This window comes from Carassius gibelio, chromosome B3 (assembly GCF_023724105.1).
Source record: "Carassius gibelio isolate Cgi1373 ecotype wild population from Czech Republic chromosome B3, carGib1.2-hapl.c, whole genome shotgun sequence".
NCBI classification, from domain to species: Eukaryota; Metazoa; Chordata; class Actinopteri; order Cypriniformes; family Cyprinidae; genus Carassius; species Carassius gibelio.
In genome coordinates this window covers 14499153-14522412 of record NC_068398.1, presented here as the reverse complement: position 1 = coordinate 14522412, position 23260 = coordinate 14499153, and the positions used below count along the sequence as shown (strand labels likewise).

Sequence of the window (23260 nt, the reverse complement as noted above, 5' to 3'; positions counted from 1 at the left end):
AGTCGGGCACAAAATAGTGTGACAAACACGAGGGTGGAATTTGCATACAATATTCATACTATGCGGTTGAATATCATATATAATTTCACTAAGTAGAATATTCTATGGGTAGAAAATCATACTGGTAGAGTATTCATATCGGTAGATTTATTATTTATATATGGTTCCCCTTTTGACAGTCGGCGACAAATAGTTTGATAAACGAAATCATGGGGATCTGTATCGAACATCTTCAAGCAACAAACATGCATTTGAAAATTGTATGTATTAAAATAGTACGAGACGAATGCTAGTTAATACGACTTAGGACATGCATCTATGTCTAGACTAAAAGGGGGTTTGGTCCCCTTGAAAAAAGATCAGCGTTCATTAAAAAACAGCCATTAGCTTGTAAGAAACAAATTCACCTACATGCCAAATAATATCCACATACTTATTATATGACAAGCAATAATCAACCAGTAAATCACTTCAAAGTAAATCTTAAAGCAAAAAAAAAAAAAAAAACCTCTAATGTTGTAAATGTACTTTAACTCCTCAATAATTGTATAGTGTAATATATAAAATCTAGTTTTATTTTTATGACCTTTTCTACATCCAAATATAGAAATACACTAAACATAAAACTTACATCATCTAACAAAATGACTGAAGAACTAACTATAATAAAAAAAATAATCATAGAGAAGCATTGCAGTCTCAATGCATAATACTTTCTTAACAGTAAAACATATAGCAGTTAAATTTAAATACATACATTTAATTCATTTATTAATTAATTTTACACAGACTCCACGGATGCAGTACGATTCAAAGCTGCATTTGGATAGTATCAGACTATAAATTCATACCTACTGTTCTTAAATAAACCAGGGACCAGAGATCTTCATTACACGCTCAAGCAGGCTGCAGTTGAAACTTTATAGTTCAAACGTTTTAATAGTTTACTGTCGACATTTCAGCACATTCACGAGTTCTGCTCGGGCAAAGACAGGACAGACTTGCAGTTTTGGTGCACAGGGTTATAAAGAGTGTTTATGCAATATAAATTGGAAGCGAATTGTGATAAATTGAGAAACAGAATCAAGCTAGGTACCCTGCATACAATAATGACAGCAAGATTTAATTTTTTCAAAATAAATTACACGGATGATAAAAGAAACAAATTGATGGTGGAGGGGCAGACATAGAAAGCAATACTTAAACCTTCATCCATGAGGAATCCAAACAGAAGATGCCATCATCACAGATTCATTTCAAAGATTAGCCAGAGAAGTATTTTTATTCGTTCCAGATACACCAATGCAGAAAATGCATGGACAGAAGAAAAGCCCTCATACATTGTGTAGTTGAATACACATTAAAAAAAAACAGACAAACCTGCAGACATTTACAAGTGCATGGCCTGATCTCACAATGCAGAATGATTTGGAGGGTGTTTTGTGTACAATGCAAACAGATTGTATCTTTCAGCTAGAGTCAAAGGAGAAAGAAACACCAGCAATCAGTTTCAATTAGAAATGTTTAGTGTATAAACACTTGCATATGCTAATATGCACAACACAAGAAGCACAAAAAGAAATAATATAAAACAATCTTTGAATCTGTGATAAAATACTCCATGGTTATATGTGTGTACAGACACTGACAGATTGTGGAAAAATGTATAGGCAGTGACAGCTAATTCTGTACGATAAGGGTGTTAACAGTGATAATGTTTGTTTCACCATTCCACTGGTTATTTCATTATGATCCTAAAGAAGAGAGAAAAAAAATCATCATATATATATATATATATAAATTAAATTATACTTCAAATGGGACAGTGGTTCTCTCATGCATTGTGTTTATTTGAAAAACAAAGACCCAAATCAATCAGACTAATTAGGATCAAACTCAGTTTTTGCATTGATATCTGCATCGTTTAAATCCAATTGCTGCTTCAAAGCTTTTAAAGGAACAGCTGAAATAAAAAATAAAACTTTGCTGAAAATGCACTCACTCTCATGCAATCCAAGATTTATTTTTGAATCGTTTCTTCACTGAAACCGATTTGGAGGAATTGAACATTTCATCCCTTGCTGACTTTCTCTGGAGTAAGCGATATAATGCATAGAGGACTATATGATGGGGTAGCCAGAAGAAACAGTCTAATGTTTATTTCTTGCAAACACACACATAGCTTGACATTAATTGATGGACAGGAGTCGTGTGGATTCCTTGTGGATTACAGTGATGTTTTTATCAGCTGTTTGGACTCTCATTCTGATGGCACCCATTCACTGCAGAGGATCTCTTGATGAGCAAGTGATGTAATGCTACATTTCTCTAAATCTGTTTTCAAACTCATCTACATCTTAGATAAACCTGAGAGTCAGTGCATTTTCATTTTTTGGGTGAACTATTCTTTTAAATTCACCAAAAGGCTTTTCTGTCTACGGAGAGATTCCTCTTGATTTATGCATTAGTTCACTGATAAAGAACCAGCAAGATTTCATTTCCCGCTTCTTTTATCATATTGCTCAGTCTTGTCCAGTCACAACTTGATTCATCATCTCTATAGACTTTGTTGCAGAATGCTGTTGTTCATTTTTCTAACAACATGTCCAACCCTGCAAATGACCTACTTTAGTAGGCAAGTTTGATGTTATTGTCTTTAAGCAGTACATCACAATGATTTTTATTTAGTCCTGAAAGAAGTGGAGTACTAAGGCACTAATGTTGAAGATATATATGGTCTGTTAAAAGGATAGTTCACCCAAAAATGAAAATTCTGTCATCGTTTACTCACCCTCATGTTGTTCCAAACCTGTATGAGTTGCTTTCTTATGTTGAACATAAAAGAAGATATTTTGAAGATCGCTGGTAATCAAACAGTTGGTGGTTCCCATTGACTTCCATAGTAGGAAAAGAAATACTATGGAAGTCAATGGGAACCATTAACTATTTGTCTTCAAAATATCCTCATGAAAGCAACTCATACAGGTTTGGAACGACATGAGGGTGAGTAAATGATGACAGAATTTTCATTTTTGGGTGAACTATCGATCCCTTTAAAGCTTCCATTCTTACTACAAAATCAACACTGTACTTCTGCGACTGTACGACTACAGACGCATAGAAAGCTATCGGTAGCTCACATAAAGCTACTTCACTTCACATCTGTGGTGTGTATAATTTGCAAAATACAAAGCGGTTACTGAATTCTATTAGTGATTGTCTTGAAAACACATTTGAATAATTCGAACAACATATTTTCTCTTAGTAAAACTAGAAAGTCTGATTAAAGGCTGGCTTTGTGTAGATTACAAAACAAATGTTTCTTGAACTCTCAGAAAAAATACTGAACATTCATTTAGTGGCTTCGGTGATTATTAAGGTGAAGAAACAGCCCTTGCAACAAACAACATGAACAGTTACATTCCTAGGTCTGGAAAAGCATTTGGTTGACATCAAATAGATCAGCGACGTGTGGTGTGCTAGCATTCATCCACTGATGCAGTCGGGGTTACGTTGCTTAAGGTATTTATGGAGCAGATTTTTGGCCAAGTGCTTTTTAAGGGTGATGAACAAATAAGACTGAGCTACTTTAAATACAATGAACTTAGTTGTTTTTGAAAACACAAAACATCAAAAATGTACCTACAAACACATTCTAATGGTTTAATATATTGTTTAGGTCAAAAGTGGGTGCCATGGGGTCATAACAAATAAACAAACGGTACTTACATTCAGAGTTCTTTTTAATTTTTTGCACTAAACATAGACCAATTAAGAAATAATCATATTTCTAGACATTTCTCTTTGTAGTAAGCGAGCAAGGTAAGAATCCTCCACAGAAAAAAAGATTTTGTACACTATAATAAAGTAGGTTAAAGGACTCCAGCTAGAAAAGGCTTCGGTTATATCTATTCATTTCTGCTTTGAGTTGTAACAATCTTGTTTCATTAAAGATAGCCTTTTTTCTTTTAAACAGAGAGATAAATAAATCCTCACAAAGGCCGCACAGGTAACCACAGCTTCCTGTGACCCTTTTTATATACTGCTTCAATTCAGAGACACTCTTGGTCTCAGACTGTAATAGCTGCATAGGTATTGGTCCCACCCCATCCCGAAAAGAAGAACTCTCTCAGCTGTACCTTGTGAGGAACTACCTGGGAGCACGTGCCTAGCTGGTGTCTTCAGGCACGTGTACCTCTCTTCATACTTCTTTCAAACATTCTTGCAAGATTAAAAACCCCTACAAAATTAAAACTGTGTGTGCATTGAATTTTAATGCTGCCAGATGTAGCTCACTGAATTTACCCCCAAGAAACAACAACCTCTTCTTACAAAGACATTCCACCAGTCACCCGAGTCGGGCGTTTACAAAACTTTGAAGTTCTTGTTTTAAAGAAAACCAAACACGTTTCCCTCAATACGTTTAAGGATATTGCGAGATGTGCTTTTAAAGATGGGTCGTCGGCTCACTCGCTCACTCACTGGTTCATTCGCTTGCCTCTTGATTCATTGCAACAATTACAGGCTGAGGGACTGGAGCGACACTGTCCTCCTCCATTTTGGCCCGTTTGGGTTCGGGCTCGTTGACGCTGGACTCGTCTGTTTCCATGCTGGAGGGCCTGCTGACCAGCACAGGAGGGGATGTGGAAGCCTGCGCAGCCAAGATCTGAAGAGGATTGGTGAAAGCTGAGGGAAAGAGATGACAACACAAAGAAATCTGTTACAGGTCAATGTAAAAAACAAACAAACGAGTTTAAAACCTAGACTGTACTCTTTTTTTCATGTTGGTTTTGCATTCAGAACTTTGAAAAGCTTTTATATAATTTCTCCCCAAAAAAGTTTTACAACCAAGAAGTTAAAATAAATAATCATTCGTCAGTTGTTTTTACATTAGATCAACATTTTATATTTAAAATAGAATCCTTAATGTAATATTGTTTTAACATTCAAAAGTCAGATGATTTTCATAAATATCAGTATGTTTTCGGGAAGTGGCACCACATGACATTTTACAAACTAAACTAATCTTATATAAATATATATATAAATCTAATTATCTGATATTTTAAAAGACTTAATGCCATTGTCACAGTCATGAGGGTCTGCAGGGATCCTATAATTTGATGCTTCTTCCCCTCTCCCTGAATTTTGGTCACATCACATGACTCTTATTTTAGCATCACTGATAAACTGTTATTTATTTATGTTTATTTTAATCTTGATATATATATATATATATATATATATATATATATATATATACAGTATTGTTCAAAATAATAGCAGTACAATGTGACTAACCAGAATAATCAAGGTTTTTAGTATATTTTTTATTGTTACGTGGCAAACAAGTTACCAGTAGGTTCAGTAGATTGTCAGAAAACAAACAAGACCCAGCATTCATGATATGCACGCTCTTAAGGCTGTGCAATTGGCCAATTAGTTGAAAGGGGTGTGTTCAAAAAAATAGCAGTGTCTACCTTTGACTGTACAAACTCAAAACTATTTTGTACAAACATTTTTTTTTTCTGGGATTTAGCAATCCTGTGAATCACTAAACTAATATTTAGTTGTATGACCACAGTTTTTTAAAACTGCTTGACATCTGTGTGGCATGGAGTCAACCAACTTGTGGCACCTCTCAGCTGTTATTCCACTCCATGATTCTTTAACAACATTCCACAATTCATTCACATTTCTTGGTTTTGCTTCAGAAACAGCATTTTTGATATCACCCCACAAGTTCTCAATTGGATTAAGGTCTGGAGATTGGGCTGGCCACTCCATAACATTAATTTTGTTGGTTTGGAACCAAGACTTTGCCCGTTTACTAGTGTGTTTTGGGTCATTGTCTTGTTGAAACAACCATTTCAAGGGCATGTCCTCTTCAGCATAGGGCAACATGACCTCTTCAAGTATTTTAACATATGCAAACTGATCCATGATCCCTGGTATGCGATAAATAGGCCCAACACCATAGTAGGAGAAACATGCCCATATCATGATGCTTGCACCTCCATGCTTCACTGTCTTCACTGTGTACTGTGGCTTGAATTCAGAGTTTGGGGGTCGTCTCACAAACTGCCTGTGGCCCTTGGACCCAAAAAGAACAATTTTACTCTCATCAGTCCACAAAATGTTCCTCCATTTCTCTTTAGGCCAGTTGATGTGTTCTTTGGCAAATTGTAACCTCTTCTGCACATGCCTTTTTTTTTACAGAGGGACTTTGCGGGGGATTCTTGAAAATAGATTAGCTTCACACAGACGTCTTCTAACTGTCACAGTACTTACAGGTAACTCCAGACTTTAAGGCACTGGAGATCATTTTAGCTGAACAGCCTATCATTTTTTGCACCTCTTTATAGGTTTTCCCCTCTCTAATCAACTTTTTAATCAAAGTACGCTGTTCTTCTGAACAATGTCTTGAACGACCCATTTTCCTCAGCTTTCAAATGTATGTTCAACAAGTGTTGGCTTCATCCTTAAATAGGGGCCACCTGATTCACACCTGTTTCTTCACAAAATTGATGACCTCAGTGATTGAATGCCACACTGCTATTTTTTTTAACACACCCCTTTCAACTAATTCAACTAATTGCCCAATTGCACAGCCTTAAGAGCGTGCATATCATGAATGCTGGGTCTCATTTGTTTTCTGAGAATCTACTGAACCTACTGGTAACTTGTTTGCCACGTAGCAATAAAAAAATATACGAAAAACCTTGATTATTCTGGTTAGTCACATTGTACTGCTATTATTTTGAACAATACTGTATATATATATAAATCAATTTTATTTACATTTATAGTAATTAGGTTGTGTGGTTTAGTTTTAGAACAAAATATAAATAGTGAAAAATCATGATAAAAAGGACTCTGATAATGTACACACACACACACACACACACATATTGTACATTAAATATACACAGAACACACACATATACTATGCAAAAAAACCTTTTCTTTTTGGATGCAATAAATCGCTTAATTAGACAGTACCAATTTAAAAAGCAAGTTAGAAAATTAGGTAACACTTTAGAATAGGGACCAATTCTCATTATTAACCCTTAAAGATCTAGAATATTTTTGGGGCGCCTGACACACCTGCACTTTTCTTTGTTTTGCAGACCTATTCTAGCAGTCAGCATCAAGTGCCATTTATAGTTATAAACAGGAGAACTTACAGTTTAAGTTTAACTAATTTAAAGTCTCAATTTTCTTTTGTTTTCTCTAAGAATTAATGAAATTAGAGAATTTTAAGAAAAATGCAAGCAACAGTTGTGTGTTTTTTAATGTGTTCTCAAACAGTAACTCCTAAAGTTTGGATACTTTTCTTTAAAAAGTTGTGTCTGCATGTTTTACACTTCCAAATAAAGTTGTGTTTACATATACCATTCCCCAAGCTAGTTATAGCCATTTATTACAATATTATTGTCAACGCTTATAAGTGGAAGAACAGGCCTATTCCATTAACTAACAATAGAGATGTCCAAAAACATTTTAATGAGTAAAGAAAATGGAAAGAGTGATATATGATAACAAAACTATTATTTTCTTCTTCTGAGAAATATATTTTGAGTATGAACAATTAACAGAAATTATGCAGCATTTAGTAAAACCAATTGCACAAATTGTCTTCAACTATACAGTGCAAAAACAGTGCAAATGATTCACAAACTACACAGAAAAGGAGTGAGAAATATTCAGAGTGCAACAGAAAAAAATAGTGCAACTATCTTTATGAACTGTATAATTATATAATGATTTACTTAGTAAACATAATATAAATGATCGATTTTACTGGGACATCGCCTAGTGACCCAAGACATAAATCCCAGTGCTTTATCAGATATGTACCACTGTTTCATCCTTGGTTTTGATTTGTTTTATGTCAAAGTATTCTGTCCAGTGTTTTTTAGGCTTTTTCGGAGAGTTTTCTCATGCAAATGTGTTATTGTGTGTTTGTATTCATGCACTCACGACAGACTTTACTTTCACTTTGTTTTCGTTAATTTTACAAAGCAATATGTTAAGTAGTAGTTCAAAAGACTACTTATTGGTTTAATACGGTACAGTTTGAACCAATCTGGGCTCGGGGGTGGGACTAAGCGTCAACAATAATCTCTGTTTGGCTCAAAGGAACCAAAGCATTGGTTTCTTCTGACGAATCAATGTTGTCAAAATGCGATGACGTAATCACGTACACTACGGCGCCTCTGAATATCCAGCGCCTCTCTGCTTTACATCACTTTTTAAAGCATTCAGATTGGATTAGCGATTCAAAAGTTATTAAACATTAAAGAATAACAGTTATATTTACCTTGAGGGTTAACTAGCTGCTTATTAGCATAGCTATCATTAACATATTAGTGGTTTATTAGTAGTTATAAAGCACATATTCTGCATGAATTTATTCTAATTCCCTAATCCTACCCTATCTATCCTAATCCTATCCTATCTAAACTTAACAACTACCTTACTAACTATTAATAAGCAACAAATTAGCATTTTATCGAGGCAAAAGTCATAATTAAGGGTTTGCTGAAAGCAAGAATTGGAACTTGAAATAATGTGCGATCTAAAATTGCCATTCACTATAAATGTTAAATATATAGGCTTTAGAAAAATGCACATACCGTAAGCACTGGTTGGTACACTGGTGACAGGAAGAGCATGTTTGCCATTCTGAGCAATGGTCTGCACAGGAAGCTGGTGTATGGCACTCTGCTGGACAACAGTGTAACTCTGCTGTCCCCTATTGGCTGAGCTTATGTGACTCCCTACAGCCTGAATAACTCTACTGCCAACCACAGGCATCTCCTCCACTGCACCTAAACACAACACAGACGGAAAGACTGTTCACAGACAGTGCAAGTTTTAAAGATTGGCTATCCATGGAGATTTTGAAAAAAATGTTCTGGAGTTAAACCAGAGGAAATGGATTGTTGTACCTCTTTGATCTCCATGTCCCTCTCCAGAGTTTGATGAGGTGGTGTTAGCCAGGATATAGCCATTGGGAGAGCTGGTGGAGGTGGTCACTACACGAACCATGGTGAAAGCTGGCGCCTGCTGCACCACATGGATGGCCTGACCAGAGGCCTGGGAGGAGCTAATGATGGAGGCCGGCATGTAAGCCACAGGCTGGGGCATCGCGGCTGAGGACTGAGGTGGCACGGCCATGATGACAGGCTGAGCGCTCACTGGAGATCCTGAGAGACAAGAGGAATCATACAGAGTCTGAGAAATATATTCAGGACTTGAGAAGGGAATTTGAATTAGTAGCTTGCCAAAATCGCACAGATAGAACAAGTATTTAACTTCACTGTAAGTTATCACATACACACACACACAAAAAAAAACCTGGAACCAAACCATAACAAATTAAACCAAAACAGGCAAAGATATATTGCTATTTTGCAAATATTGGCATCTGCTGATAAGTTTTTCTGCTTGGCCAATGTGTTCGAGGCGGGACTTTTATTTTGACTGCCTGAACCCAGTGTTCACATTCTCCCTCTTTTTTACTGTTGTTGTTAATAGTTCTGTTTATACGGATAGAAGTTTGTCTAATTATCAGATAAAGGTATTTATGTAAACAAAAAGTATTATAACGATTGCTTTTATATTATTAGTGATAGAAAGGCAAACATTGTAATAATTTCTCGTTTGCAGTCAACATTAATCAAATACACATTTATATCATTTAAACAAATCTTTGAATGACTAATTAACATTTCATATCACAAATCTTGCAAACTTCCATCCAAACTGAATCCAGCTGTGAGATCTTGTGAAGTGTGTATGTGTATCCAGCATGATCACGTGTTCTTTGTGTGATGGTCGGTCCGTGCGAATTTAATGCTTTAAACTTGCGATTTCAAATTATGCTGCACTTTATGCATTTGCCCACTGTCATATTCATGTCATTTTCTCTGTGTGCTGTATGTAAAATGAGTGTTACCCTGTCTTTATTTGAAAAATATGATTCCCAATGCACACAAACTTCCCTTAATACTGAGTGCCCTGTTCGTCACAGTGTTTACTTCCTTTTTAATAAAAATTTTATTAAATATTATTAGTTAAATAAAAAAAATAAAAATAAAAAAACTATATTGGTTGACCACTAATAAGTATGTCCAACTTTATGCATGTACATTTAGTATACTTGTGTAGGGCGAAATTTAATACTATTTTACAAATCACAAATGCTTGATTGTTTATATCACCACAAAATGTAAAATCAGTTCTAATTTGCTAAATGTGTCATGATACCATTAAGACAAAAATATAAACGCAACAAACAATAACATTAATCTCATTATTTTGTGTAAAGCTCCTTTTGAATTTTATGTATTGGGAAAAGTGCTTAACAAATTTGTCTTGAAATTTTGTCAAGCGACAAAAATACTTTTTTTTATTTTTTTTTAACCAGAAAAGTTCCAATGTTTTGACAACAGCTGAGCTACTATCACACTGCTGGAAAACTGTGAGCAAGTTAGTATTGTTTCTATTTGGAGACTACACATCCAAACAGTGCAAGTCACGCACACTGCCGTGCAGTCAGTCAGTACTGCAGTGCTATGAAAGGAAACACGCTCACCTGGTGCACTCTGGGAGTATCGGTACTCGGGCACAGAAGCAAGCTTAGAACCAAAGTCATGCTCATGAGACACTGGTGATCCTTCCCGTGACAGACACTCAGGTGTCTGGAGGCCGCTTGAGTTTGGAGAGAGGAGGCCGGAGTGGGTGGGAGATGCTGGAGCACTCCTGAAACCAGCACAAAGATGTCTCAGTCATACACCACACACGTATGACAGTCATACACACTGTGAAAGCTACACATACATGTTCAGATGTTACTGGCCAAGCAGGGTCCAAAAACAACTTCTTGCCTCACCTGCCTAAGTTGAACAATTTGAACGGGAAGATTTTCCAACACAAAAATAGTTTATCAAATGTGCAGAGACCACTTTCAGAAATGAGTGTGACGTTTTCAAAGCACTGCTCTTTTTGTTTGAGCCTAGCAAATAATGATTTGGGAGTCCTGTTTGGAGACAATCATTTTTGACAACTTTGTGTGGAGCCTTGTGGGGTGCAGAAATTAGACAAGTGATTTTTTGAATGTAAACTTACAGCCTCTAAATAGGAGACACCTCACTAGCCCACTTGATTTTAGATGGAGGTGTCTTATATAATGTATTGACTAATGTTAATCTCGACAATTTAAAATTAAGTGTGTGTAAACATAAACAACAATGGGGTGTCTTTAAGGGTGCTTTCACACTTGGTTCACTTGCCTGGTCTGAACCCGAGTTTGGTTGCTCCCCCCTCCCCCTGCCCCCGCTGGACTGTGTTCATATTATAATATTTGAGTCTGAACCGCGGTTCGCTTGCGTCATCAAGCCAGCAGCTGTTTACCCCGTTGCTTGGTAACGACGGAAAGGAGAAGGCGGCAAATGCATAACATTACTCTGTGCACTTGTATGTATTACGTCTTTGAACTGTTCGTTTTGTTAATAAAGTTTCGGTAAATAACGGCACTTGCGTCTGTCTTACGAATTTGCTGAAAATGCTCTAAAGAACGTTAAAGGCAAACATAAATGAGTCAGTCATCAGTCATGCTCATCAGGAAAGTGAGTGAAACACAAAAACACATTTTCATCAAATAATTTGTCATTAAAAGCGGTTCACTTCCACGATTTGGTACGATTGCGTTCACATGAGCAGTGAACCATACCAGAGTTCACATGAAGTGTACCCCAGACCACCGTTTTTAAGCTGATTCGGGTACGGTTCGCGGGTGCGCATCCGAGTACGGAAGACAGCGTTCACATCATCCAAACGAACCGAATTCTGACGTAAATCGACCCTGGTTCTGCACCAAAAGTGCTAGTGTGAAAGCACCCTAAAGCCCCTCTCAAATCTCAAGTTGACAGTTTAACAGCTGAGGCCACAGACATTATCTTTATTAACAAACTGCATAACTGAAGTCTAAGTACATTTTCGTTTTAAAAAACTGTTAAAACTACATTCCATGACACAAAACAGTATTATACTAAAATACTGCAATATTCAATGTTTAAATCGTTCATTACAGGCAGTTAATTTTGGACCCAAGTTTAATGCGAGAGTGTTAAAACGCAGAGAGCATAAGGATGGGTGTGACTGATGCTGCTTCACCAAATGACTGCAACAATGATTCAATTCAAAGAGGTGACAGACTCACTTTGCTCTGCCCAGTGAAGAAACAGACAGAAGGGGAATAAAAAGGGAAACAGAATAGGCTAAGCGGGCTTCTATAACATCAGAAAGTGTGAGTGTTATAATGTGATGGCGGGTGTGTGCAGGTTTAGCAGGGGGTCTCAGACATCTCACCTTGAGGACAGAGGGCCGAAGGGTGTGCGGAAACAGGACACTCCTCTCTGTCGGCGCTTTCTGAAGGCCTGCTCCACCAACTTGGACTCTGATGAGGGGTCCACACGCCAGAACGAACCTTTGCCTGGCTCTTCCTGTGAGCGCGGCACTTTAATAAAGTAGCGGTTCAGAGATAGGTTGTGTCTAATGGAGTTCTGGAGAGAAATGAGGTTAAGAGAATGCAAATTAGCACACAAACATGACACCAACTAACAACAATTTTTAGCAAATAAACGGACCTGCCAGCCTTTGTCGGCCGTCCTGTAGTAGGGATAATGCTTGGTGATGTGAGCATAGATGCCACTTAGTGTTAGCTGTCTGTCCGGTGCAGACGAGATGGCCTGGACTATCAGCTGAGCGTACGAGTACGGAGGTTTGGACTCATCCTGAAGGAGTAGCGGACAGTGAACTTTGGGAACAAACACACTGAAGTTGACACGGACATGTATTAGGATGCTAAAGGCTCTTACTTTAGGACTATCTCCTCCTGTGGCTTCAGTGCGCTGTTCTGACACCGCTTTGGCAGCGTACTCTGCTGCCAGCTGGAGATCTGAGGTGATGCTGCGCCCGAATCGGTATCCCGAGGAACCTGCACCCCGAGGGCTCGCTGGGCAGGAATTGGGAACACTGAGTGGACAAAATATGGACATAAAGGTGTGAAAACATCATCTATAAGAGTCCAAGAAGACTGCATCAGAGAATTAAGGAATACGTCTGTTTTTATTATTATATTCCAATTAAATGTTAAAGCTTAAAAGCAATCTTTAGTGCTCACCAAGGTTGTATTTATTTGATCAAAAATCAACAAAAACCATAGTATTATTGCAATTTAAAGGGGTGGTCGACTTTTTTTTCTAGGTTTGATTGAGTTTATGGGGTGTAGTCTAATATGTGTTCATGCTTCGTTTTTCACATAATTTACTTTTATTCCACACTGATCTGTCCCTTCTAAGAAAAACACCTTGATAACTTCCTGTTATTATGAAGCCCCTCCCTCAAAAAACACACGATGGGCTGAGATTGGTCAGCTGGCTCAGTATGTTGTGATTCGCTAAACCGCCTCGAGCGTGTCTGAACATCCCGCCCCTCAAGCTCAGAATGTGCTCCGGTTGTATTGTAAGCAATGACTTACTCTATATTGCTTATCAATTTGAGCCTGATTGAGACGCAGAGAATATTAATGAAGAGGATCATGTAGAACCTTTAGAACTCTTAATGGTATGTTTGTTTGTTGTTGTCTCATACTTTTAGATACGCTGTTATTTGTAAATGCTACTGCTTCTGTTAATTTTTGATATATGGTTTTATTCTGATTAAAGCTTTTATACAGCACACAGCAACCGTTTGCGTGTCCATGTAAAACGCTTCTCAATGCTTTGTGAAAATAAGTGTATACATGGAACAGTTTTTTGGAGCTGATCTGATGATCTGAACGAGAGAGGGAAAGAGATGCAGAGCAGGTATATACATCGCGATATCGATCATACATCGCGATATCGATGCTTAAACGACACATCGTGCTGCCCTAAATCACATATGAACATATTTTTACGTGCAGCCCTAGTTTTCTCTTCCTCTTCTCTAAAGCAGCACAACATGGCCTTGACACCCTTTGTTGCGTGTTCCAGGGGGTGGGGCTTATCTTTTGACGTAACTTTTGTGACGTAACGGAGCGGGGAAGAAGCTTGCTGCTGTAGTCCCTGAACAGACGTTTTTGTAGGCATTAAACTGCCAGAATTTTAAGAGACGGTATCTCCCCGTTTGCATTGAAATTTCACTGCTGCAACTTTTCAGATATTGTTTATGCTCAAACAGCAACATTACAAACTAACTAACATTAAAAAAGTGAAATCGCAATCAACCACCCCTTTAAATAACCGTTTTCTATTGAAACATATTTTAAAGTGTCATTTATTCCTGTGATGCAAAGCTAAAATTTCAGCATCATTTCTCCAGTGTGACATGATCCTTCAGAAATCTTTCTAATAGGCTGATTTACTTCTTAAGAAACATTTTTCATTATTATTAATTTTGAAAGCAGTTGTGTTGCTTAATATTTTTGCAAAAACCGTCATACTTTAAGTAAAAAATAAATAGCATTTATTTGAATTAGAAGTCTTTTGTAACATTATAAAAGCCTTCACTGTCACTTTTGATCAGTTTAATACATTCTAGCTACATATATCTAGTCATTTATTTCAAACGATAAACAAAACCTTTCAAATGATGGTGCACAACCAAAAAAAAAAAAAAAAGTACTTATGTAAACATGTCAGAACCAGCTGGGAAAGTAAACATCGTCACTTTCACCACATCCAGCCAAAAATATATTTTCATGGTGTGGCCTCTATTGCAAATCTTTACAATTTTTTTTTTTTTGAGTAAGAAAAAAAGACAAATACATATCCACTATCAACCAATTAACAGTTAATATCATGCATAAACGCAATGGTCCCAGTATACAGGGAATCTCTAGATATGATCATTCATAAAGCACTGTTTGCATAAAATAGTAACAACACCTGAGCAACTACATTTGTGCAAAAATCCAAGCTTCAGGTTTCTGCTTTTTAGCTTGCCTTCTAGCCCCCTTTTTAAGTGTGTCAGTTTCAGCATATTTCCTGTTTGTTTTTACAAACTAAGGGACAGGTTGAATTTTTCTGCCTGTGGTGACTGACAAAACATCACACACATTGAAATTAACATCTGACATGAAAAACAACGTGCCAGTAGGTGGCCCTATGCCCTATAAACCCAACCATTCAGATAAACAAACTAAATAATTACTGAGCCATTAGCTGCAGGGTTTCTGAAATCTAATGATAATAACTCCATTATTTAGACTGATAGTGACAGAAAGACATCCTGAGCAATGCTATTTTAAGGCTGTCATTTATTGTCAACAGCTCGGTAAGTCTCCCATAACACAGACACACCCCATCATTCCTTCACTCGCGGTGTTATTTTAAACTGCTGGCTTCCTGACAGCAGGGCACAAGAGAGCGCTCAGATAAGGCTGTTGCGCTGCAGGCTCCATTGTGTTGTGCGGGCAGAGACAAACAGGCCTCTCGGAGCAGCCGGCCGGGGGAAGGCAACTGTGTGCATGAGGGCACAGCAGGCGGGGTGCTTTGGGTTGAAGTCCACTCCTGAGGCTGCATTTTCACAACAGCTGGACCATATTAAAAAAACAACTACTTAAGGACAAGCAAAAAATATAGCCCAAACTTCTGTACTAAAACTGAAACTTTTATACTAAAAGAGTTAAATGCAAAAATAAATACAATTATTCAAAAGCAAAATGTATGTCCTAGTTAAGAATAAAACCCTAAGGAATTTATATCATAATATGGATCCCAAATTATAAAATTACAAAAAAAAAAAAAAAAAGACAATAAAATAATGTCACTACCAATAGTTCTTTATTGGTATCAAGTCAAGAAATATTTCAAGAATTTGGGGTTATATTTGTAATTACTGAAAGAACTGAACTAACCAAGTTTGAACTAATTTGAAACACGTTTTGGGTCAACAAATATGCATTATGCAATGCATTTATATTAAAAGCAATACCAAGCCACTGCTTTAAGAGCTACTCAAGTTCAAAACAGTGAAGGTTGTTGAAGCACAGCCAAGTGATTCCAAAGGGTCATGTGCAGTAATGATTTACAGAAGATCTATTTAACCCATCGATCATTAACCCACTTGACTAACAGAAATCTTTTCTGAATCAAAAAAATAATTCAACCCAACATTTTTCGTTTTTTTGGTAACACTTTACAGTTAGGTTTAAATTGTTGACATTATCCAATATATTATGCGAATATGACTAAGAATGAATGATTTTTTTTAAACATTTATTAAAGCTCCTTTCTATAGAATAAACCACCATTTAAAAGTTTGAGGTTGGTTGGTTTTTATTTTTATTATTAACATTTTTATTCAACAAGTTTGCATTTAATTGATCAGAAGTGACAGTAAGGATATTTACATGGTTACAAAATATTTAAATATTCAAAATGCTGTTCTTATGAACTTTATATTCATGTAAGATGCCTGAAAACATCGATAATAAGATGAAAGGTTTCATGAGCAGCGAATCAGCATGTTAGAATCATTTCTGAAGGATCATGTGACACTGAAGACCAAGTAATGATGAAGATTCAGCTTTGCCAACACAGAGATAAATTACATTATAAAATATATAAACAAACACAGTTCTTTCAAGTTGTAATAATATTTAACAATTTTACCATATTTTTTACAAAATAAATGCAGCCTTAATTGAGCATGAGATGTCTTTACAAAGCTTTTTTTTTTTTATGGACCCCAACCCTTTGGAAGATAGTCAATAATACAAATTCATATACATTAACAATACTTAATGTATTATGAACAAACACCAATTAACAGCAATATTTTTAACACTAATCTAGACTAATAAAAGCTGTGTAAAAAAAAGTTGTTCATGTTTATGATACTTAATATATACGTAATAAACTAAGCTCATTATTAAGTGTTATCACCTTATCAAAATTATTCTGACATTCACATTAAAAAATTAATGCAGCAGGGAAACAGTGAAGTCAAATATAGGCAAACGAGAGGCTGATATTGCTGGTTGTACTCTACTTGGCAGTTGTTCAAGAAGCTCCATGTGTGAGGAATTCAAAGATTTACACACATCTGCTGTTTGTGCAACAGGCTGACAATCTGGGAAATGTCCCCAAACTATAACTTCACACAGACTGAACCCTACGAGAGAGAAATCCTTCAGTAGAGACTGCAGCTCAGCTGTGGATTACCAGCTCCAATGCTTGTAGAGCTCAATAGAAGGAAACATTCCCCCCAGTAAGGGAAGAGGAACCAGGAAGGACAGAAAGCATGTGTCTGTTTGTGTTAGGTGTAGGAGCAGTCCAAGGAGTGGGATGAGGGGGGTGTTTGGAGGCCTCGGAAAAAGGAAACTATCAGTGGCTCAAAACACCAAACCACAACACTTCCTGAGCGACCAATCAGAGCGCTCCAAGCTCAGCACATGCCATATATGGTATGTGCACACAGCATGCTCGCTTTGAGAGCCACACGTGGTGCAGAAGAGCAGAGAGGCCGCCAGGGGCAGGCTTTTCCCACCACTATTGCATCTGACTGACTACATATACAGTAAAGCCTGACAGCTTCAAACACACATCACAATCAAGCATCTCCTATTGCATGCAAATTCTGATGCTTCAGCGTTAATGCAGGATTGCAAAATCTACTTTCAAAAAGATCTGGAAAAGAACTAGTTCTCTAATGAAACAGTTTTTCTGTGCACAATCGTTTGGGTGAAGACGTACCTAATAGTTCCTGTCGGTGAAGGCAGGGGACTCATCATACTTCTGAAGTCATTTTCAGGAATGCTGATTTTCAGCGGAGAGATTTGAGGATAAAGGGGTCTCACGGGGGATACAGGCGCATCCTCCTTCTGTGTGTCCTTGTGATACAGCGCCGTAAACTGAATCTTGATCACCGTACTGGGAAACCGAAATGTGCACCTGTAGAGAAGAACACAGACACAACATAAAAGTTGATTAAATGAGATCAGTGTTTTTATCCTTAAGAAAAAAACAAACAAACACTTCAATAGTTGAATTCTGACCACAGAACCTTGACAATGTTTTGAGACTGGTAGAAAACAGAGATTTTTCCATTGCATCTCCATACTGCTATACTGAATACATGTCCTTGAGCCTGTAGAAAGGTTTGTGTGGCAGTTTAGATTGATAATCAAACCTTTACTTTGCCATTGAAGATGATAGATGGCCTTGGACAGTGAACACAAGACAAGTTATCTGTGTGAAATCTCTAATTGCGTAACTGTTAAGCTAATGTCCTGTTTGGGACCAACAAAATGTGAACTTTTGAGTAAAAGTGAACCCTCCCTTTCACCCCTTTTCTCAGTTTTTGAACTGTTGGCAGTGGAGCCAGAGAGAATGATGAATTGGTGCACCGCCTCCACTGGACGTATTTACACAAGTGCTGCACCAGGAAGCCTCATTTAATGCTACAGCATACACTCTGCAGTTGTTTTGAATGGCTGGCTCGGCATGCGCCCATTATGGGTTCAGTCTGTCCCTGCTTTCACAGCAGTCTGCAGGAATAGTCGCTCTGACCTCCATGACAACAAGCTCCACAGATCTATTCTGCATTGATAAGACAGATGGCACACACCGAGTCAGTAAAAGCAATTCTGATAAGAACGAGGAAGCCAAACAGTGATTTTAATAAGAGTCAAAGAGGTGAACTCTAGTCACAACAATACTGTTCAGCACAACTATGCAGAGACCTTCAATCTGATCTAGTTAACTAGTTTATCCACTTCTCAATCATTTAAGGCTAAAACTGTCAATGGCTTTAGAACTGCTTTCATACTGATTATTAACTATACAGATTACTGACAATAAAACTACTTTACTTGTGGTAAACCATCAAAAACATCTAATTTAGTAGATTCATCAAATACTCACGGATTGGTTTTCTAAAGATGATTGTTACTGAGATAAACATAACTATTTATACTGCTAAACTTATAACTTAGTGTACGCAGAACAGCAACTAAACATGGGAAGAGTAATGTAAAAAAAAAACATTGACTCTAAATACAAATGTATATTTTATATGCAAGATTTTAAGCTTCGATATTTTTGTTCTACCGTTTGTTTCAATAAATTCAAATTCGAAATCTAATTCCAAATATGTTTTAAATACAAATTCAAATCATTTGAAAAGAAAATAAGATACTTTGAAAACTATGGAAAAAAAACAGTTTCGAATTCCAAAAACTTGAAATCACACAAATGAATTGAAATGAACAAAATAATACTTTATACTGACAGCTGTAATGATTGTTTACAGTTCAAAATCTAAACAAAAATGAGACTGCATGAAGACGGTGTACAAACAATGCCATATAACTACTGAAACACAGTTGTTTGAAGTGCTTCATTATAGTATTACTAGGTTTTCCTCTCTGTTCTTTGTCTGCAGAAGATCATAAAGCAGTTACTACTGCTATGCGTCATAAATGTGGCCTGCATCTCACATCTACCCACAAAATCATGTGGTGGATCCAGTCTCTGTCGTGCACACAGTTCCTGTGGTGGTAATATGAAACGTTTAACTTTTCATGTTTGTGTCTCAACCCGTCTTGAGCGCCAGCCTCACCAAAACAAACACTCAGTGATCAGTAATTGTATAATATAGAGAAAATCCAGATCCAATGACAGATCCAGATCTGGGACCTAAAGGGATACTTGAGCCAAAAAGGAAAAATGTGTGACGGTTTACACACCCTCATGTTATTCCAAACTTGCATTTATTCAATGGAACACAACAGGATTTAGACAGAACCGACAGCCTTGGTCAACATTCCCTGAGAAAAAAACAAGTTGTAGAAAAACACAGATGAGATAAACTCATATAAGTTTGGAACGTGAGGGTGAGGAAATGATGCCAGAACTATAATTTTGGGTGAACTATGCCTTTAACTGACTCAATCATGCTCTTAAAAATAAAGATTCCAAAAGGGTGTTTGTGCAGTGATGCCTTAGAAGAATAATTTTTGGTTCCCCAAGGAACCTTTCAGTGAACAGTTCCTAAAAGAAACATTTTAAAAATCTAAAGAACCTTTTTTTGACTTCAAAGAAACTTTTCTACATTTGAAAGGTTCCATGGATGCTTAAGGTTCTTCACAGAAGCATTGATACCAATTAAGAACCTTTATTTTTAAGAGCATACTACATTAACAATAGCAGATTAATCCCTAGAGCTGCATCAACTAATCGATAAAATCGATCATTATAAAGAAAATCATCGACAATGATTCTCATTATCGATTAGTCTGGTCTGTCCACAGTTGCATGTTCAACTGCAGCCGGTCGCATTAAATCAAAGCCCTGAATCACGCATTCCTATGGACAAAATGAATCGACAAATATTGGAGGAAACAGAATGATGTAAGGTATTTAACCAATTTTGTAAGATTTTGTGCCATTGCTGCTCTTGACAAATAGTATTGGTAATTACAAAAAAAATATATTTTTTAGCTAACTGTATTGGTTAGACCTCCAACATGTATAAGTTTTTTGTCACAGTAGTAAGCTATTTTTAACACTATAATATAATTATTGCTGTTACCTGTGAAAGAAAGACAGAAAAAAAATTGTCAAGTGCTTTAGGGTGTTTTTTTATTCAGATACCCAGTTAGTCAAAAAGTACATAAAAAAAGCCAGCAAGCATGTGAGCTGTTATCAAAGGCAAAGGAGGTAATTTTTTTATGTGAATACATACTATTAAGTTGTTTCAGTTTGTTATTTGTCCAAAAAAAAAATAATAAAGTTTTTTTAATATTTTTTTTTATAGATTCCTAAAATATTTGTGTTTTGTCTTATGACAGGTGGTCTTATAGATTGTTAAACACTGTATGTTTTCATAGCAACACATTTGTTTTTAGGACATTGGGCAGAATATGGAATAGTGTGTTTTAGTCAGTAAAATTTTAATAAAGAAAATCGGGCTTTTAATCCGATTAATCGAAAAAATAATGTCTAAATAATCGATAATAAAAATAATGGTTATTCGCAGTCCTAATAATCCACATAAATACTGTCAGATTATCCTGAGCCAAAACAAGTTTTGTAGCCGTTGCATTTTTTGCCCTTTAAATAAATGCATAAAACAACTAGTACGTTATATCATAAACCGCAAGTTTCCTGAAGTCATTTGTGACAGTCCTCGTATTCTCCAGCATGTAGTTCAGTCGGATTATGCACGCGCTGCATTAATCAGGTTAATTTAATCTCTCGTATGTGTAGTGCATTCGCTCTCCAAGTGAATATGTGCTTGCCATCTGGCCCCAGAAGCTAATGTAAGGAGACACATCTCATTTTAGTAACTTACTCCCTCGGCAGGAGAAGTGGAGGTGCGCCCCTCCTCTGGAAAACGCCGTCGACAAACACACCGTTCTTGCCGAGACAGCGCAGGTAGAAATGCGGCTCCTCGAAGGCGATCTGTAGATGTCTCCTGGAAATGAAGCTCGAGTGGCCCATGTTGACATCCACGGAGCCGTGCGACGAGTTCCGCCCCACGGTAACCGTCCTCTGGCGCATGGCGAACTCGAAGTCCCTGCCCTCCAGGCGAGCGAGGGCCTGCGCCGGAGCGGAGAGGGACATTGAGGATGCGACTCCGTGCGAGGTCGAGGAGGAGAGCGTGTACACCGGCGGGACAGAAACAGCCACCGGGCTGCAAGGCGCGGATTTGAGCGCCAGTAGGGCTCTCGCTCCGGTATCATCCCCTAAATCAGCCATTTTGTTGAAAAACACACAGGGGATTGCGAGCACAACGGCTAAGTGTTGGCAAGGTTCACTGTGTTGCTGTTGGTAGTCAAAACATGGAGCTGGCGCGTGGAAAACACGTCATGGATTAACGGACTGGAGCGGGGCGTGATTTAAATCCTCGTTCACCTTTCCGCAGTTTTGAAACCGTTAGCTGGTGCGATGTCGTTTAGATTTTTTTGTAAAGTTAATCTAAGATGTTTATCTCCCCCTAGACCATTTTCGTAGGGCTTACTCTAAGGTCTCTGGCATATTAAAGGTTAATACTGTTGCAGTTCCTGGAACCTGACGACACGTGCATTACATGTGGCAAAAAAAGGAGCTATATTTGATGTCTAATGCACTCGTGCTTGCTCGAATAGTAAATACGGGTGAAGTTTGGTGGGTCGTGCTTCTCGTTCGGTGTGAAAAACATTTTTGGAAGGTCGAAGTAAAATGACGTGGTCGGAGGGATGACGTCGCGGCGCATCGACCATTCTGCGCTCTTTCTGTTTGTAAACAGAGAAGGAACAAGACAGAGACAAACCCCGGATGACGGAGTGCCCGGATGCTGGAGTTTCACATGGTTTAAATTAGGTTGAAACTGTGCGCAGTTTCACTTGTCAACACAAGGTGTCTGTCTTCACTTGCGCATCGACAATTTTTCTGAAACCACAAAATAAAACTGAGAGAGAAAAATGAATTAAGCTGTCCGTTTCTTGCCTTTGAAAATTTACATTATTTTCCAACCATTTAATGCACATTTAAACTTTTTTCTCTTGATAATTGTAGACTTTTATGAACTTTATAAAATCTCTCACTTAATGCAAAAGGGTGATTGTACAGCTGGGAAATTTATAATTAAAGGAGTATAACGTGACTTGCATGAATCAAGTATTCCATAGAGCCGTGTAATAAACTTTTGTGTTTTCAGAATCTTTCTGTCAGTAAGGACTTCGAATACTTGGCCTGCCCTTCTTGATTATTTGAGCAAAACCTTTAACGAAAGTCTTTGCCATTTTAATGGGCTTCTTTTATGTTTTGAATAAAATCAGGCGATGGTTTGTCTTGCCATTTCAGAAAAGGATTTAACGAAAAAATAATGAAGACTTTCTAGGTCAAAATAAAAAAAATCAGTCTGTCGGGAGTCGAGTCAGCAGGAAGTGGAAAGAAAAAAAATTGCTGACTGATTTCCCACAAATGAAACATGTCTTGCAACAAAGGTCTTGACCCTAAAAATTTCAAACGCACTGGGTTTGGTTTACCCCAAGTTCCACATGCAAGTTCTCAGATGTCTCAGAAAGTCAAGAACAATTTTAAAAATAAAATGAGGAAAAGGCCTTAATGAAGGATGAAATTACAGCTGGTTACAGCACATTCAGTGCTGAGGTCAACTGAAAATATTCAGTGATAACTATACATATAACTACTTATTTAATGATATAGTTATTCATTCATTTGATAAAGTGGGTATACAAACAATACCCCTTGAGGAG

The 23260-nt window shown here is 37.3% G+C and overlaps 1 protein-coding gene across 2 annotated transcripts; it reads right to left on the bottom strand.

Annotated features, from left to right (window-relative positions):
• Positions 1-3639: 3639 nt before the first annotated feature.
• foxk1 (forkhead box K1) lies at positions 3640-22452 on the bottom strand. Of its 2 annotated transcripts, none has more exons than XM_052552171.1 (9): positions 21352-22452; positions 17751-17948; positions 12888-13044; positions 12657-12803; positions 12379-12572; positions 10604-10770; positions 8955-9212; positions 8640-8858; positions 3640-4686 (listed from the first exon to the last, which is right to left on the bottom strand). In XM_052552171.1, the coding sequence occupies exons 1-9, from the start codon at positions 21756-21758 to the stop codon at positions 4487-4489; spliced, it is 1947 nt and encodes a 648-aa protein (XP_052408131.1). In that variant the 5' UTR covers positions 21759-22452; the 3' UTR covers positions 3640-4486. The 2 variants fall into 2 exon arrangements, with proteins under 2 accessions (XP_052408131.1, XP_052408132.1); XM_052552172.1 differs by having other exon boundaries at positions 8640-8834.
• Positions 22453-23260: the final 808 nt, after the last annotated feature.

Excerpts from the sequence above, each read along its gene's own strand:
- foxk1 (XM_052552171.1), bottom strand. The coding sequence starts at position 21,758 with ATGGCTGATTTAGGGGATGATACCGGAGCGAGAGCCCTACTGGCGCTC. Across the intron at positions 17,949-21,351 it reads CCACTTCTCCTGCCGAGGGA|GTGCACATTTCGGTTTCCCA; the intron begins GTAAGTTACTAA and ends TCTTCTCTACAG. Across the intron at positions 13,045-17,750 it reads TCACCGACAGGAACTATTAG|TGTTCCCAATTCCTGCCCAG; the intron begins GTACGTCTTCAC and ends TTGTCCACTCAG.